At 39.4% G+C, this 14,550-nt stretch overlaps 1 protein-coding gene across 9 annotated transcripts in view; it reads right to left on the bottom strand.

Moving 5' to 3' along the window:
- LOC102088268 (contactin-4) overlaps window positions 1-14,550 on the bottom strand; it is a 334,360-nt gene that overhangs the window by 12,805 nt on the left and 307,005 nt on the right. For 7 of the 9 annotated variants that reach the window (XM_065074577.1, XM_065074578.1, XM_065074571.1 and 4 more), the window contains 2 exons: window positions 3,678-3,853; window positions 1,100-1,220 (listed from right to left, as the gene is read on the bottom strand). In XM_065074577.1, coding sequence (XP_064930649.1) covers window positions 1,100-1,220; window positions 3,678-3,853 — 297 coding nt within the window. The remainder of the gene's footprint in view (window positions 1-1,099; window positions 1,221-3,677; window positions 3,854-14,550) is intronic. The other 2 variants (XM_065074573.1, XM_065074579.1) reach the window with 1 other exon arrangement.

Consider the following 14,550-nt stretch of genomic DNA (forward strand, 5'->3'; position numbering starts at 1 on the left):
CAGCGGCTTCGCTGCCTCCAGGAGACCAGCTCTTTGTACAGCACATAACTTAGAATGTCTGTGTTTGTACACCTATGGGGAAAACGTGGTGAAAAGCATAACAATATTACGAGGATAATGCAAATACCTGGCTAGAGATAAAGACACATTTCTGAATGCAAGTTCAGGGCTAATCTTGTACATTTTACTCTGGCACAGTTTGGGTAAAAAGGGAATTTCTTATTTATTTTTTGTGCCCTCCCCCTTCCACTCAGTTGCTCGAGAACTTATGTTACATGGTGAACATGCAAACTATGATTATGCATGTCAGAACAGCATACAGACCTTGCTCTGAATTATTTATAAATCATCTATCTTAATTTTTACCTGGGAGGACAAACTGAAGGTGGGATGGAGGAAACTGGGGACAGGACTCTGTTCAGTTCTTCCTCCTACTGATGCCTCCTGAGAAAGGAGCTGCAGGCACTGCTGCAGCCAGGCTCTGAGTGATAAAATTCTTCTTCACTAAGTCCTATATGCCCTCCCTTTTTGCTTTCCTCAAAGCTAACAAGCAGGAAAATATCTATCATACTTATTGTAAGGATCCAGACTCAGGTTAACTGATTGTGCTTCTGCTGAAGTCAGACTTACAGATTACCTGTGTATGGTAACAAATAGATCTTGAAATATCAGTGGAGTTGCTAAATCATGTTTTTTCTAGAAAAGGAACAATATTGCTGGGAAGAAATGCAGTGAACAAGATGGATACTGTTTCTGTTACACAGTTCATCAAATAAATGAGCTCACTTGATGAAATTTTTGCATTCAGGACACAGACATGTACTAATGTGTTTATCTATGCTGTGTGTCTCTTGTATGAGTATGTATATATGAAAGAATCTTTATATACACTGTTTGAAAACATACTGTGAACCTCAGTATGTACTTAAAGCCTATATTTTAGATCAATTGCAAGACACTGGGATCTCAATGAATGTCTCTGAGCCCAGAAATCGTCTTACCAGCAGCAGAAGATGGGAGAAAAAAGACCAAAAAAAAAAAAAAAAAAAAAAGAAAAGAAAAAAGAGATTTTACAACAGCAGTAACAAAATTCAAATACCTCTTACAATCAGGTCTGCAGCAGCCGATAGCTTGTCCACACTTGTTTGCACCATGCAGACGTACTTCCCAGCATGCTTCAGCTGGATGCTTCTGATCATCAAATCACCAGCTGAATCCTGCTGATAAAGTAGGGAAAAGTGGTTACAATCACTTTTTAATGAGTGCTAAACATCATTATCACATGAAGGACACTGTGACTAATGGATTTACTTTACACTGGCTGATGAAAACATTAGTAATGCAAGCCGTGGCCTATTAAAATTATGTGAGTCTGCCTTGAAGATAAGAGAGGGAGTGTTTCTAAAATTACAGCTCCTACAAGGGGCAAGAGAGCGTGGTTTGGGTCCGTTAAACAGTTTCCCCATTAACAATGTGGCAAACCTTATGTAGGGCAGGTTCGCTCTGATTCTTCCTTTATCTGTCTGGATATCCAATTTATAGCCTCTCTGGTACTCAGAGGCCCAAGTTGTGTCTACATCTATTTCATAAGTGAAAACCAGCCCAAATTACCAGACATCTGCAATAGTTTCACGGCTTTGTATTACGGCCAGCATTTTGATTGCCCGGTGTTTTTGTGCTAAAGATCATGAGAACAGCACTCTCTGAGGAAATCTTGCATCATCTAACAGTGGTAATTTGTTTTTCAAACACCAAGTGCATGTCTGATTAACTGTTGAATAGGACTAATTATATTTCTGTATGGAAAGCTGAAAACTCTCTAAATTTTTATCCAGACACAAAACATTTGATACATTGGAAATTTCAGGGTAACCTTGTGATTGTGACTTTCTGACCATGGAATATTAATAAAGTTTGTAATGTTAGCTTTGCAGGCCAATCAAGTGCAGTTGCTGGGAAGAGCTGTCGCTGCTGATGTGTGCCCCAGGCATCAATCTTTTAATGATTTTTTTTAGGGATAACAGCAAGGCTTGTAAATTGTATTTCCTTTTCCTTTCAGCATTAAATTTCACTCCTGACAAAGGTAAACACAGACTGCCAGTCTGCCTGAAACCCAGCGGAGCGTGCAGCTCTGTAAAACCTCCCTTAGAGCAGAATGCAAAACCCTTTCCAGTTTTCAACCTCTGCTGAAAATTTGTTGCATTTTTTCCTTCTTTTTCTTGCTACCCTCACCCCATAAAAGTGGAAAAAAATGAATCAGGAAGGATGATAAAACATTTTTAAATTGCAAGGAAGTTAGAAATTAAACTCAGCAGTTCCCTTCAAATACAGAACAGGCTAAATTAGATGGAATCTGAACTGTGAGGGAAAACATTATGGTTGCAGAAGAAAGTAAACTTTTCACCCATCTTCCAGATACAGCCTGTGAAATTGTTGCTCCTCTTTTAGTAAAAATTATTTGTAAATTATTTTTTGTCAGAAGAATGGCATTAGAAGTTGGGGAAGGTCTGATGGATGTGCTACCTTCTTGTGTGAACCTCATTTCTAACAGACGGCATCCTGAGGTACCTCCTGTAGCACTGGCCCTTGCTGATCACCAAAATTCACTCTACAGCAACTTCAGGAAATCTGAAACTATTGGAAAAGCTGCAACAACCTGCCTTTTACAACTCAGGTAAAAGCAGAGAAAAAGTCAAGCAGAGAAGGACCATCACAGTCACCCTTAGCTTGTTGAGGGTTCTCCAGTCTTAAACCTTCCTGGAGAGGCAGAAAATGGCAAATGACCCAAGCAGATTTTCTCCTCTTCTAATGAAGGAAAGCAATTCCTATCTTCACTACCTTTTCTTCCCCATACCTGCCACTTGGTCATGGTCTTGAACAACAGCGGTGGCCAGGGCTGTATTTGATAAGCAGTCTAACCATCACTTCACACCTGACTCCTCCTAGCTATCGTATTTCTATGAACATGATCTTTTCAACCTTCAAATAAACAATTCTTCGGACATTACAAAAATTTGCACGATCAGTGGGTACCGACAAACAAACAAACAACCCAAAGATACCAATGTGACATTGCCAGGAAACTCGCACAGATAATACTAATAAGAAATGTCATTTGTGACAGTCGATGATGTTTGTAATGCTATACAACTCCTTTTGTGTAGAGGAAAAACAATCATTCTAAGCATGTGGTCACAAGAGGAGGACACAGAGAGAGACAGATAAACATGCCAACAAACACTGCCTGAACAAATTTGAGGATATTCTCTGATTTCCCGCTATTTTCTGTATAGATACAAAGCTCTACAATTGTTATATTTCACATTTCTTTTACCATTACAGCCAGAAAAAAATCTATTATGGACTTTTTCCTTGAACGAGAAGGCAGTTTTTTGCAATAAGAAAACATATTATTGGTCTTCTGACATCCATCTCACTGCAACATGAATGCATTGTTCACACGAGCAGATTCAAGCCATGTCATTAAGAAATCAACACAACTTTACACCCACTATAATGTAGTACTACACTGGCAATGTTTATCATCTCATTCTATAGGACACAAGATGACATCTCCTACTACTAACTTAGTCAAGTCCATTCCTTCTATTAGTACCCCTTTTCTATGTTACCTACTTTTATTACTGTGAGGAGATTGCTTTAGTATTAATACTTACCCCTCCGACTCTTTCAAAGTGATCCCCATCTTTTTCAAAGTCTATCAGGTGTCCATTAAATGACCAGGTAAACATGATATCCAGTGAGTGATCATGAGATACCTGACAGGGCAAGACAATGCTTTCTCCAACAGTGACATCCATGCTGAAAGGTGACACCATAACCCGGGTTGGATCTACAAACAACAAAGAAAACAAAGGAGGGAAAACCAACATGAATCCTGTCCTTCTGAGAAAGGAAGAGAGATGTAGAGATTTTCAGGACCTCTGTGGTCTTACACAAAATGCCATTGACCTGGTGAGCAAGAACCGAGCAAGTATTTTGGGAAGGTGAAGCAAAGAAAAGGTGAGAAAGGGCATTGTCCTATACACGGCATTTGCAAAGGAAAGCCCCCAAACCTGCAGGTACGTGTGATGCAGCAAGTTCTATCTGCTAAATACAGGCAGCAGCACATATCAGCTCCACCTTGGGCTTCAGGACTGATCCTTTATTCCCAGCTGGAGTTCACATGGATCCTTCACCACTAGTTTAATAGTCTATTTTTCATTTTAGTCATACAATACAAGCAAAATGGTGGCATAGAAAGATGAGCCATGACACATTATGCAGATTTCAGCTCCTATCTGTGCTTATGTACTCCCTCTGCCTTTGAAGTTAACATTTGTCTTTCATTTCCGTTGACAAAAGTGTCATGATTTTTTTCTACAGGGTCTCAGAGGAAATGAAAAGAAGAAAACATATTGCTTAACAATGAGACCAAAAGTCTGAAAATCATATACAGATAGATATTTTTGCTTATTCCAAAAGTCTCTTCTGCACAGCTGTCATGCTAAAATACTACAAGAATTATTCATTCTCTGGTACACGAAACCAAAATCTTAACTACTTTTTCCAGGGACTATTGGCCAATTGCTTAATTCTCTGCTAAAATAATAAGGATACAGCAACAAAGATATGTACTGAGCAGAACTATTCACTGAAATTCAGGGCATGTGAAGCTGTTCCTGGATTTTCAAAGACCTTACCAAAAGCATACATGAGGTAGTGAAAAAGATTTAATCACTGTCTTGAATAGGCTTCAGATCAAGTCCTCAGGGAGTTGGCTGTATTACGTTGGACAAATTTAATTCATCTATATTTTGGTTCCACTTCTAACAAAACAGAGTAACTCTTAGCAGAACCACAGTAGATGTTATGTGTCTTAACTAATTAATAAAAGTAAAACATTTTAAGTTTCTCAGGAGGAAAGCAGTATAAGCGCAAGTTATTAAAAGAATGTTAAATTCGTGCCTAGACTTATGACATTGTTTTTGAGTATAAGTGAGGTATATTGGGATTTTACAGTCACTTGAGATTGCTGCTACTAAAACTTCAGAAGACCTGGAGCATTCCCAGCTCAGGATGCTACAGAAACACCCACACCTACAGTGGGGCTCAGGCACAGAATCACTTACTGAAAAGCCTTTCAACATCAGAAGTTCAACCTCTGCCCTGCTTTAAGACCATATGAAATATTTATGAAGACCATGACTCCGAGGTGAAATGGATGCCTCCCACAAAGCCCTGAGCTCTCCTACATGGGTCCCAAAACGATCCATGTAAGCCATGGTCCTTAACAAGAGTCAACACCGAGGTTTTGCTGTAGCTAACCCTTGCCTCCACAGCACATTCTGCAAGAGGCAAGAAGTCCACACCATAAATCTGATTCTTCCTGCTGCAATACATACTGCTTATAAGCATCTTAAGAATGGAACATGGGTGGTTTGCTAAAGATCTGCTTTCAAAAGCAGCTTAGCACTGCTCCTGTGGACATCATAGGAACTGCAAGTGCTTGGTGCCTCTAAAAATCAGGCCCCCAGGTTTCAATCCAATCATGTCAAGAAGCATTGCAATCTAATAGCTGAACATACCAGGTTATGGGATTGCTGATACAGCTTGGTGACAGATGATGTGCAGGGAAGGCTCTGACCCAAGCCATGTTCAGCAGGAGCGCCAGCCCCAGCAATGCACTTTACAAATCACCCCAAGGAAAATGCTTACCCATCTCTTCTCAAGGACTGGGAAAGCTAGAAAACAAACACATCCCCTCCCCCACTTTAATAGCCCTAGCAGAACTTCAAATGGAAAATGTTTTTCAGAAGCCAATTGAGGGCAGCCAAGTGTAGGCACACCTTAGCGATACACAGCTGAGTGGTAATCAAAATTATTAGATTTGCATTTTCAAAACCTGTAACATCAGGCAGTTTTTAAATTGTGGAGAGTGCTTTAATGATACCAGAATTCTGTTGGTTAACATCCAAGTCAAAAATAGAAAATAACCCCAATTGTTTCTTCCTGAGCTAGCTACTAATTTATTTATTGTCCACTTGCACGGCAAGAGAAGCAATCTAGGGAGACAGACACTAAGGGAGAACTGATCTTAATGCCCTGTTGCTGTCCTTTTCCCCCCAAGTGCAGGATATTTTCCTCAGATGCCTTTGCTTAGAAAAGGCACTATTGCCAAGGACAGTTAATTAAAGGAAAAAAGTGTTTTTGGTGACATTTTGAGCTGATATTCATATTTGGAGCACTCAGATGCATATTGATATAGTTTTATAAATAAGGCTGAAAGATTCAGTTGCAGAAAAAGGGTAAAAATTTCCAATAGTAATGTCACCCTTAAAGCTGGCTGAACCCTCCACAGAGGGAAACAGCACCTGGCACCTCCCAGTTCTCCTGCAGAAAGAATAGACAAAAAAACAAGTGAAATTGTTCAGGATCACTTCCAAGAAAGTTTGTCTGGCATGCCACTGGGAATGCACTCAAGGGATGAAAAGCCCTCTGTCATCAGGAGGAAAAAGAACCTGTTTTCAGTCTCAAATAGGAAATGGGGAAAAAAATACACTGTCCATGCCAACATATTCTGTAGGTGTCCATGTAAAGCAAAGATGACAGCAGATGTAAGTTCACATTGACCTAGGCTTGGCTTTGCTACAGAGGATGAGATCTTTCTTCATGGCATACGCCAGGATGTGTCCTCTGCAGAGTGGCTAGTGACTGTCTGTAGGTGTCACTGGAGGCTCAGGGAAACGGGAAAGCTCCCTCTCAGCTGTCCGTTCGTTCATGCCAGCGCTTTAAGGAGCAAACTTCGTTTGTGATAGAAGCGGCACTTTTTTTGTTCTATGTGCCGTTTTCCGTGCATGCCAGCCAGGCTGGCAGCTCACGGAGTGGCTCAGCTTGCAGCTCATCATCAGAGCTGAGATGGTTTGAGCATTGTGGAAGCTCATGAGGATGGTCCTCAGCTGGAGCAGACCCACACAGCCACACCGGACAGCTCTGGATGCCACTGCCATGGACCCTGGCCTCACTAGCAGGGTGAACTGGGGCTGAGCTGTTCTTACCTGCTTTTGTTCTGTGTTACATCCCATAGTTTTATTACTGCAATGAATTTGGTGCATTTCTGACTGATGTAATGTATTTGGTTTATATTACAAGAGATTTTAAGAAAGTTTTCTTGCTAGCTTTCAGTTTGTTAGAAGAATGGGAGCTGAGCAGCACTTCCCACCTGCAGGAAGGCTGTAATTGCTTCACTTCTGTCCCTCATTCCCTGTTAAACACCTGTCATTAGCTGTTAGTCCTGCCTCTGTTTTGCATCTTATTTCGGGAAGCTGTGGTGCATTTCTGAACTGCAAACCAGCAGGCTGCAGACATCCCGGGTATGGTCTTAGGGCAACAATTATCTAATCTGAAAAGAAAACATGCCACCCTGATTTTATATTGATTGGGTGTCCATTAGGAGGGATTACTTGTTTAGGATAAACAGCTTTGCACCGCTGCGTTTGCTTGTGGTAGCTCACGCAGTGCTCTGTTGTGTCATATTGATCTGGAGGACATGGCACAGTGGGACACAATATACAGTGGCACGACATAAGTGACATAAAAAGAATCAGAGACTGACAGAGATAATGCTTTAAAAAATTTAGGTCTGTCCAGAGCATGCAAGCATCTTTTGAACAATACAAGAGGACCAGGGCAAAGCAAGAAGTGCTGTCACATGTACTGTGCCCATCGGCAAGATTTCAACTGACCGAAGAGTTTTTTCCACCTAGAGACAGGCAGACTCGTTTGTGTTAGATGGCTACTTGGCACCCCATTTCCAAAATGCTCATTTCCAATTTGGCTCAGCTGTGGAGGCTGCGTGCTCTGCTCCAATGGGAAGGGATTCAGCGATGCTAAAAACCGCAGTGCCTTTCATTTAATGATATTGAAGTGCTTAGTAAACAATGAGATATACTTTGCCAGCCCTGGCTACTGAAGGAATAGAGAGTATTTTACTATAATAAAAGATTGAACTGTAACATCCTCAGGAGATACAGCTCCTGTTGTTTGCTTCAAATCGCTGGAGTTGAGCATCTTAGAGACAAATTCAAAAAAAGAGATTATGCCAGGATTTCCAGGGCTGGTTTCTGAAACCTCTGCACCTAATAGTTAAATGCTTATTTAGACATCTATCCTGGCATAGGGGAAGAAGTCAAATGAGAATGAAGAGAATGGAATATTCAGGTTTTGACATACTTACCCAGGGTAAAAAACTAAAGAAATCAGAACTCCTCTCCCAAATTAATGGTGCCTTCAGACTGTTACGCTTACAAGGGAAATTTTGCAAGATTTTGCAAAGGCGTATTTCTTCCTTTCTTCTTCCAGCCTTGCCCATTTCACTTCATTCAAGGTGTGTTTGCACTTTCATGCTGCCACATTTGGTTAATTGAAGCTAACGGAAATTTTGTAAAAAACCCTTTATTGAAGGTCAGCAGCATATGTCCTTCTCCCCTTTACTCTTTTGCCTATATAGCCAAAGTATCTTGTAAATATTCATGGCTTTGGAGAGGAAAGTATGTGCAAATGGACACAAGTCAGCCAGTGAAAACTGCAACAGCTACTTATGGACTGAAGAAACATGGTCTGATTTTTTAAGTGGAAAAAAAAAAAGTGTTTGTTTTTGCTGAGGGTTATGTACATTTTCTTCAAGTACATAAGAAATATTGGTATCCTGTGTATTATACTCAGAGGGCATGTCTGAGTTAAATAGCAGTGAGCAGCTCAGACACGTAATGGTCAGAGCTGCTGCTGCAGAATGCAGAGAGGACATTGACTCCAGGCTGGACAAGAGGAGACCATACAGACCAGAGCCACTTCAGCATATGAGGCTCTGACTCTGCATCATGTATTGTGAAAGGAGCATGCCAGGGCATCTGTTAGCTGTTTAATGAAAGCCAGTGTGGATGACAAGGTAATTTCAGGTTCAAGCATGAATGCTCAAGTGCAAGAGTTTATGTTCAATTACCAGATGCTTCAAACAAGCAGCTAAGACAAAGGCAAGCGATGCCAAGCGCACACGGCTGCATCCAACATGAGAGAAAACAGTGCTGCTTTCCTCGGGCTGAATTTCTGTTCACGTTGCTGATATTCCATATGTGGACTTAGGCAGATAAGCATGCGTTTCAAGTTTGATTAACCATCTAATTACCTAATTCTCTTAAACAGCCATTAGCGTTACAATGTTAAAGTTCTACCTACATTTTTTACTTATCTGCACAAACCATTTCACGTACAAGTTCTTAAAATGGATTTTTCTTGTGGATAAACTATAACTCAAGTATTTGGGATTCACTTTTTCACTTTCTGGAATACCAGCATGTTTACAGTTTTCATTTTGGTTTTTAACTAGAGGGAGTTAATAAGTGCATTGCAGATTGATGTCCTCTATTTGCAATGACATTTTACATTATTGTATTGATTTCAAGGCAAGTCACGTCTGGAGAAAATAAAAATCAATCTTGGAGGTAGAATCAGATGTTTTCTATGAGCAATCAAAAAATCAAATTCCAATATACAAATACTCAAAGGTGCTCTAATGTTTCTTCTACTTGTGAATTAAACATTTATCCAAAACTATAAAGTCAAAAGCATCTGAGACTTGATGATTGGCAAAGCTTCTGGGAGCTCTTAGTGCTCTGGTCACCATCAGGCACTACAAGAAATTCTGAAGAAAGGAAAATATGACCCTGAACTAAAGATATTAATAACCAGTGAAGAAGTAAACACAGTATGAATTAGCATAGTAAAACGCAGTTATCTTAACAGATTGCTTGAGTACTTTATGGGGCATGGCCAAAATCAGGATTAAAAAGAAACAGGGAAAGAATTTACAATATCTGGCCTTTACAATACCACAGACATGAACCGTGATGAGTCATATATGCTTTCAGGAACAGGCACATTGTTCTTATGCCAATGTAAATCTTCTGCTCCATATAATCAGCTATTATACATGTGCACTCACAAGACAAATAACTGATTTATAAGGCAGATTTCTTAACAGAAAATTTTGCAGTATTACAGTATTCTCTGGTGTGTACTATGGTAGTTCAGCCTAATAAAATGTAATCTTATTAAAAGCAAAAGGGACATGATCAGTTTAGAAAAGATTATTTAGGTTTGGGACTAAAGTGACTTTTCTAATTCTAGAAATGTATGTGGTAAGTGGTCTAGATCTTTCCACGTAATCAGGCAGCACCGATCTTTGGCAAGGAAGGCAGTGATACATGGCCATGTATTTAACGGGGATTAAGGAAAGGAGGGGTGGAACATTTGACCTTTCCTGGAAGAGTGGAGACTCTGATTCAGCAATACACTCAGTTAAGCTAGGCATTTAGGACACGCTAAAATTGCTTTCCTGAAAGAGGACCCTTATCTTGTAGTTTACTTGACTTAAATCTTACATACCAGAACCACAGCGGTGTGGGGGAAATGCAATTATTTTTAAATAGGTGCTTCAGCATGTCATGTGTGCCCCTTTCTCTCAGGCAGCCTCTGTTTTCTGTTACTGTGGGCAAGGTTTTTTTAAGAGAGTTTAGATGTTGTTCCTTGTGACTGTGCTCCTAACTAACCTGTCCATCTAGCTGCTGAAGATTCCCCTTCCAGAATGGCAGTTTCCTTCTCAGCTTCATTCAGAGCTGAACTGCAGTCGAGGTACAAGTTATTAACATATTTCTTAAACTGACATTGAAAAAGAGCTTCCCACAGATTGAAAACTGTCTAAACTTGATGTAAGAGTCTCCCTCCCAGGAATTAATGCCTCCCACCTCCCAGACAGGGACCAGGCAGTCAATCAAGGGATTGCATTTCTACATACTCAAATATGCATTCTTTGTGTGGCTGAATAATGAATGAAGGTTAATTTAAATCTGAAAACACATTAAGAATGGAATTGCATCAAAGAATACTGGGGAAAGATGTGCCATTATAGCAAATTCAAAGACAAAATATATGAAAATATTTCCACTCCACTGAGAGTACAGAGAGTGTTACTTAAATAACAAGAGGGCACAATACTTCATTTTAACCTCCATTTTACCTAGTGCAATGCAATCTTATAAAATCAAGCTCTCTCCATACAATTGTGACAAAATCATATGTAATGGGGTCTGGGAATGACAATCAAATCTGTCACTCACAGAAATGTGTACTTGCTCTTTATAGCAGCATGCAACAGTGCCTGATTACACTACAAAACACAAACACCTTCTCTATCTCTTTGCATTTCAGACTAAAATAAAAGCCACTTCACTTCAGAGGTTCCTTAAATGAAATCGGTATTTTTGACAAACGATTGAACCATTTGTGACACACTTTATAGATAACCCAGTGAATTCAAGGTGTTACCTTTTGTGAGCTATTGATTGCAACTAGCTGATATCCATCTTTTCAAGTATGGAATAATCTACTGTCATTGCAAAAATGATGGCCATCTTACACAGAAGGTTAATCAGATACAGGAGAAATCATATCTAATCTTTGATAAATTGCAAGTCACTCAAGGATCAATCACTATTCTCCTGGTAACACAAGGCAGAGGTAATTGTGCAAATGTAATGACGTACAGTTTGCCGTACAGCCCATGTACACAGTGACCAACCGCATTTTGCCCCTTTGAATAGTTTATCCTGCTGAGATGATTGATTTCTGGCACTTCTAATTATGTTTTGAATAGTAATGATCATAAATAAAAAAACATTTCAAAGTGAGGCAGAGCAGCAATAGTACGACATGCAGGCATTCAAACTGCAAAATTATGAAGTGATTAGCACAGCCTTTGCATTTTTATGGTATAGTATGTGTTTCACATCTTTCCTATCTGAGTTCTATGTCTGTTTTCTACGTTCTCCCCATCAGGACCAAGATGTTAGGAATTAGGTGACAGGCAGAATAAATGCCAAGTTAAGAGTCATTAGGAATGGATGTATCTTGAGCTGTCACACTTACAGAATGGTATGAAAATCACTAGCTGGACTTTCCAGTTTCCCAGTAAATGATCCATAGCTTAAGCATCCTTAACATCACCCAGATCAAGTCTTGCACATGTCATGAATGTCTTAGAATAAGCAAGTCTTGGCATACAGGTCGTTTATCACACAGCCCAAGACACATTCATCTTCCCAAGTACCCAGTGTGAACACAGCATGTCACCATTCATATTGGAAAGGACAACTAGGTGGGAGCACCTACTGATACCTCTGAAAACAGGAAAAAAAATTAATATTACATTAATATTAAGAAATCAGGCAAATTTAAGATTATTCTGCATTACGTGCAATATGTTTTAACTTGGTTAAAATAAACCTTTACACTAAACTGCTATATCAATATATTTACCCAGCATTAGTAAAACCCACATACATGCTTCAATACAGGTATCTGTATAAACACCATTTTATATGATAATGCAGTTTGCAGGAAGACATAATACCTCTTGATTATCAAAATTAATATAATTATTTCACAGTGATATGCTTGTTTTTTTAATCAGACTATATTGCTATAGAGCTATACACACGGAGAGACGTAGAGAATGTCACAATATCATTCTGATATATATCTACATATAACCTAAAGTAAGTTTATTTTCATTATTATATGCATGTGTGGCTGTTAAGGGATATCCCTCACTTCAGGCACTATCTTCTTTACATTAGGTTTTTGGCCATCATGTGCTGCAGTAAAAAATACAGGCCCACAACTGCCCTCAAGCTGTATTATAAAACCAGCCAAAGGGAAACACCTCTCTTCATTTTCATTTGGTCTAGAGTCAAGGCTTACTGCAGTCTCTTTTGTATTTGGTTTTAGGGATTTTTTTGCCTTGCTTTTCCTGCGAATTTCAGTTTGCTGCAGAATAAGAAGAGCAGTGAATCTAAGATTTTATTTCTGTGATATGAAGCTACAGATTCTTGCTGCAATTAAAAAGAAACTTAGAACATATTGTGTTTTTTTGCGTGCTTTGCATACCTTATTTACTGGCCCTTGTAAGACCTGTCTTATGAACGGTGACTGGAGAGACTTTATAAAGGCCAGCATTTAGAAACATAACTTAGGTATGAGAACTAATAGCTATTTTTGAAACTATGAGCCCTATGCCGCATATCAGCAGAATATACCAAGTATTTCCATCGCTAACTTAGTTTGTCCAATGTCTCCTGAGGGATTACCCTGTATGGATGGGGAGAAAACTCTTATATCCACAAAAGAACAAGAGAGTTTTGCCCTTGCTAAATCATTTCGATTGTGACTTTCTTGGTTATGGAGGCAGAAAACTATGACCTACTGAATATGTAGTCATTATTAGACGAAAAAAGCACCAGGAACAATTCCAAAGTCAAACTTCTGCCATTTAGCTGTTTTACTATTTCTAAGCTGTACTTCTACAATACAAACCCATTCCAGTTCAGGAGGTTCTTTGCTGCTTTCAGATGCTTTAACTGTCAGGTTTGGTGGGCCTGTGCTGTTAAGCTCTAATGAGGAACCAGGATTTAACTCCCTTACTCTAACTTTCCACATTTCTAAAGTATGATTTCTTTTTGCCCTTCTTCCCTCCAACTCTTAGCAGATCTCAAAAAAAATTGTCAGAAAGTGGGCTGCCAAGATTCACTAATTTTAGAAGGTACCAATGTATTTATTTATTAAAGAGCCTGAATCTTGAGTGGAACACAAAGTTCAACATAAAAACCACAAGACCAATGCAGAGAGTGTCCCACTTGGACTCATGGCTACCCGTCAATAGGAAAAATAACCACAGAGAGTGTCTGGCTTATCTGCTGGGTGGGTTGCTCTATCCATCCACTCAATGCCTTCAACCAATGTATTTCTCTAAAGTGGCATCTGCTCCTGCTATCTTATAATTAGAATATAATTAGTATAAGTTCTTGCAAATAGCTCCCATAGAGAAATGACTCTACTACACAAAAGAAAGATCTAAAATTCCCAAGCTATTTACAGTCTACACTAAAAAGAAATCTGGGCATTTCTCTAGCGCCTCAGGAAATAACATCCAGATAACAAGACATAATTAAGAAGTTGTTATGCATTGGGCAGGACAAGGCATGACAATCTGAAGGCAGGTAGGGCAACCAATTATGCAAATAACTTTTAAAAATTTATTTTCAGTTTGAAAAAAATCCTGTCAGGTCAGCTCTAAAAGGTCAACCTCAAAATAAAAAGTCAAACTTTTTAATAAACTAACCACTTAGAAAATATTATTGCTGTTACTGGTAACATCCGAGGATTGTACATAGCTCCTGCTAGGGGCAAGAACAGCAGGGGAGACAGTCTGTTAAGCACTAGCTTAAATTCTCAGAGTTGGAATCACAACTAAATGTGAACAATTAAGCTTATCAGAATTCCATCAAAAAGAGAATTAGACAAGCAAAAGAGGAGGAAGAGTAGAGTGAAGCACAAGGTTGCTCTGTGGGGTGAAATCTTGCATGAGCACAGACCTCGGAGCGAGGGGGAATAAAATGAGCTCTCCTCCTTACTTTCTGTTTGACCTTGAGCAAGTCA

This window comes from Columba livia, chromosome 10, assembly GCF_036013475.1.
Source record: "Columba livia isolate bColLiv1 breed racing homer chromosome 10, bColLiv1.pat.W.v2, whole genome shotgun sequence".
Classification (NCBI taxonomy): domain Eukaryota; kingdom Metazoa; phylum Chordata; class Aves; order Columbiformes; family Columbidae; genus Columba; species Columba livia.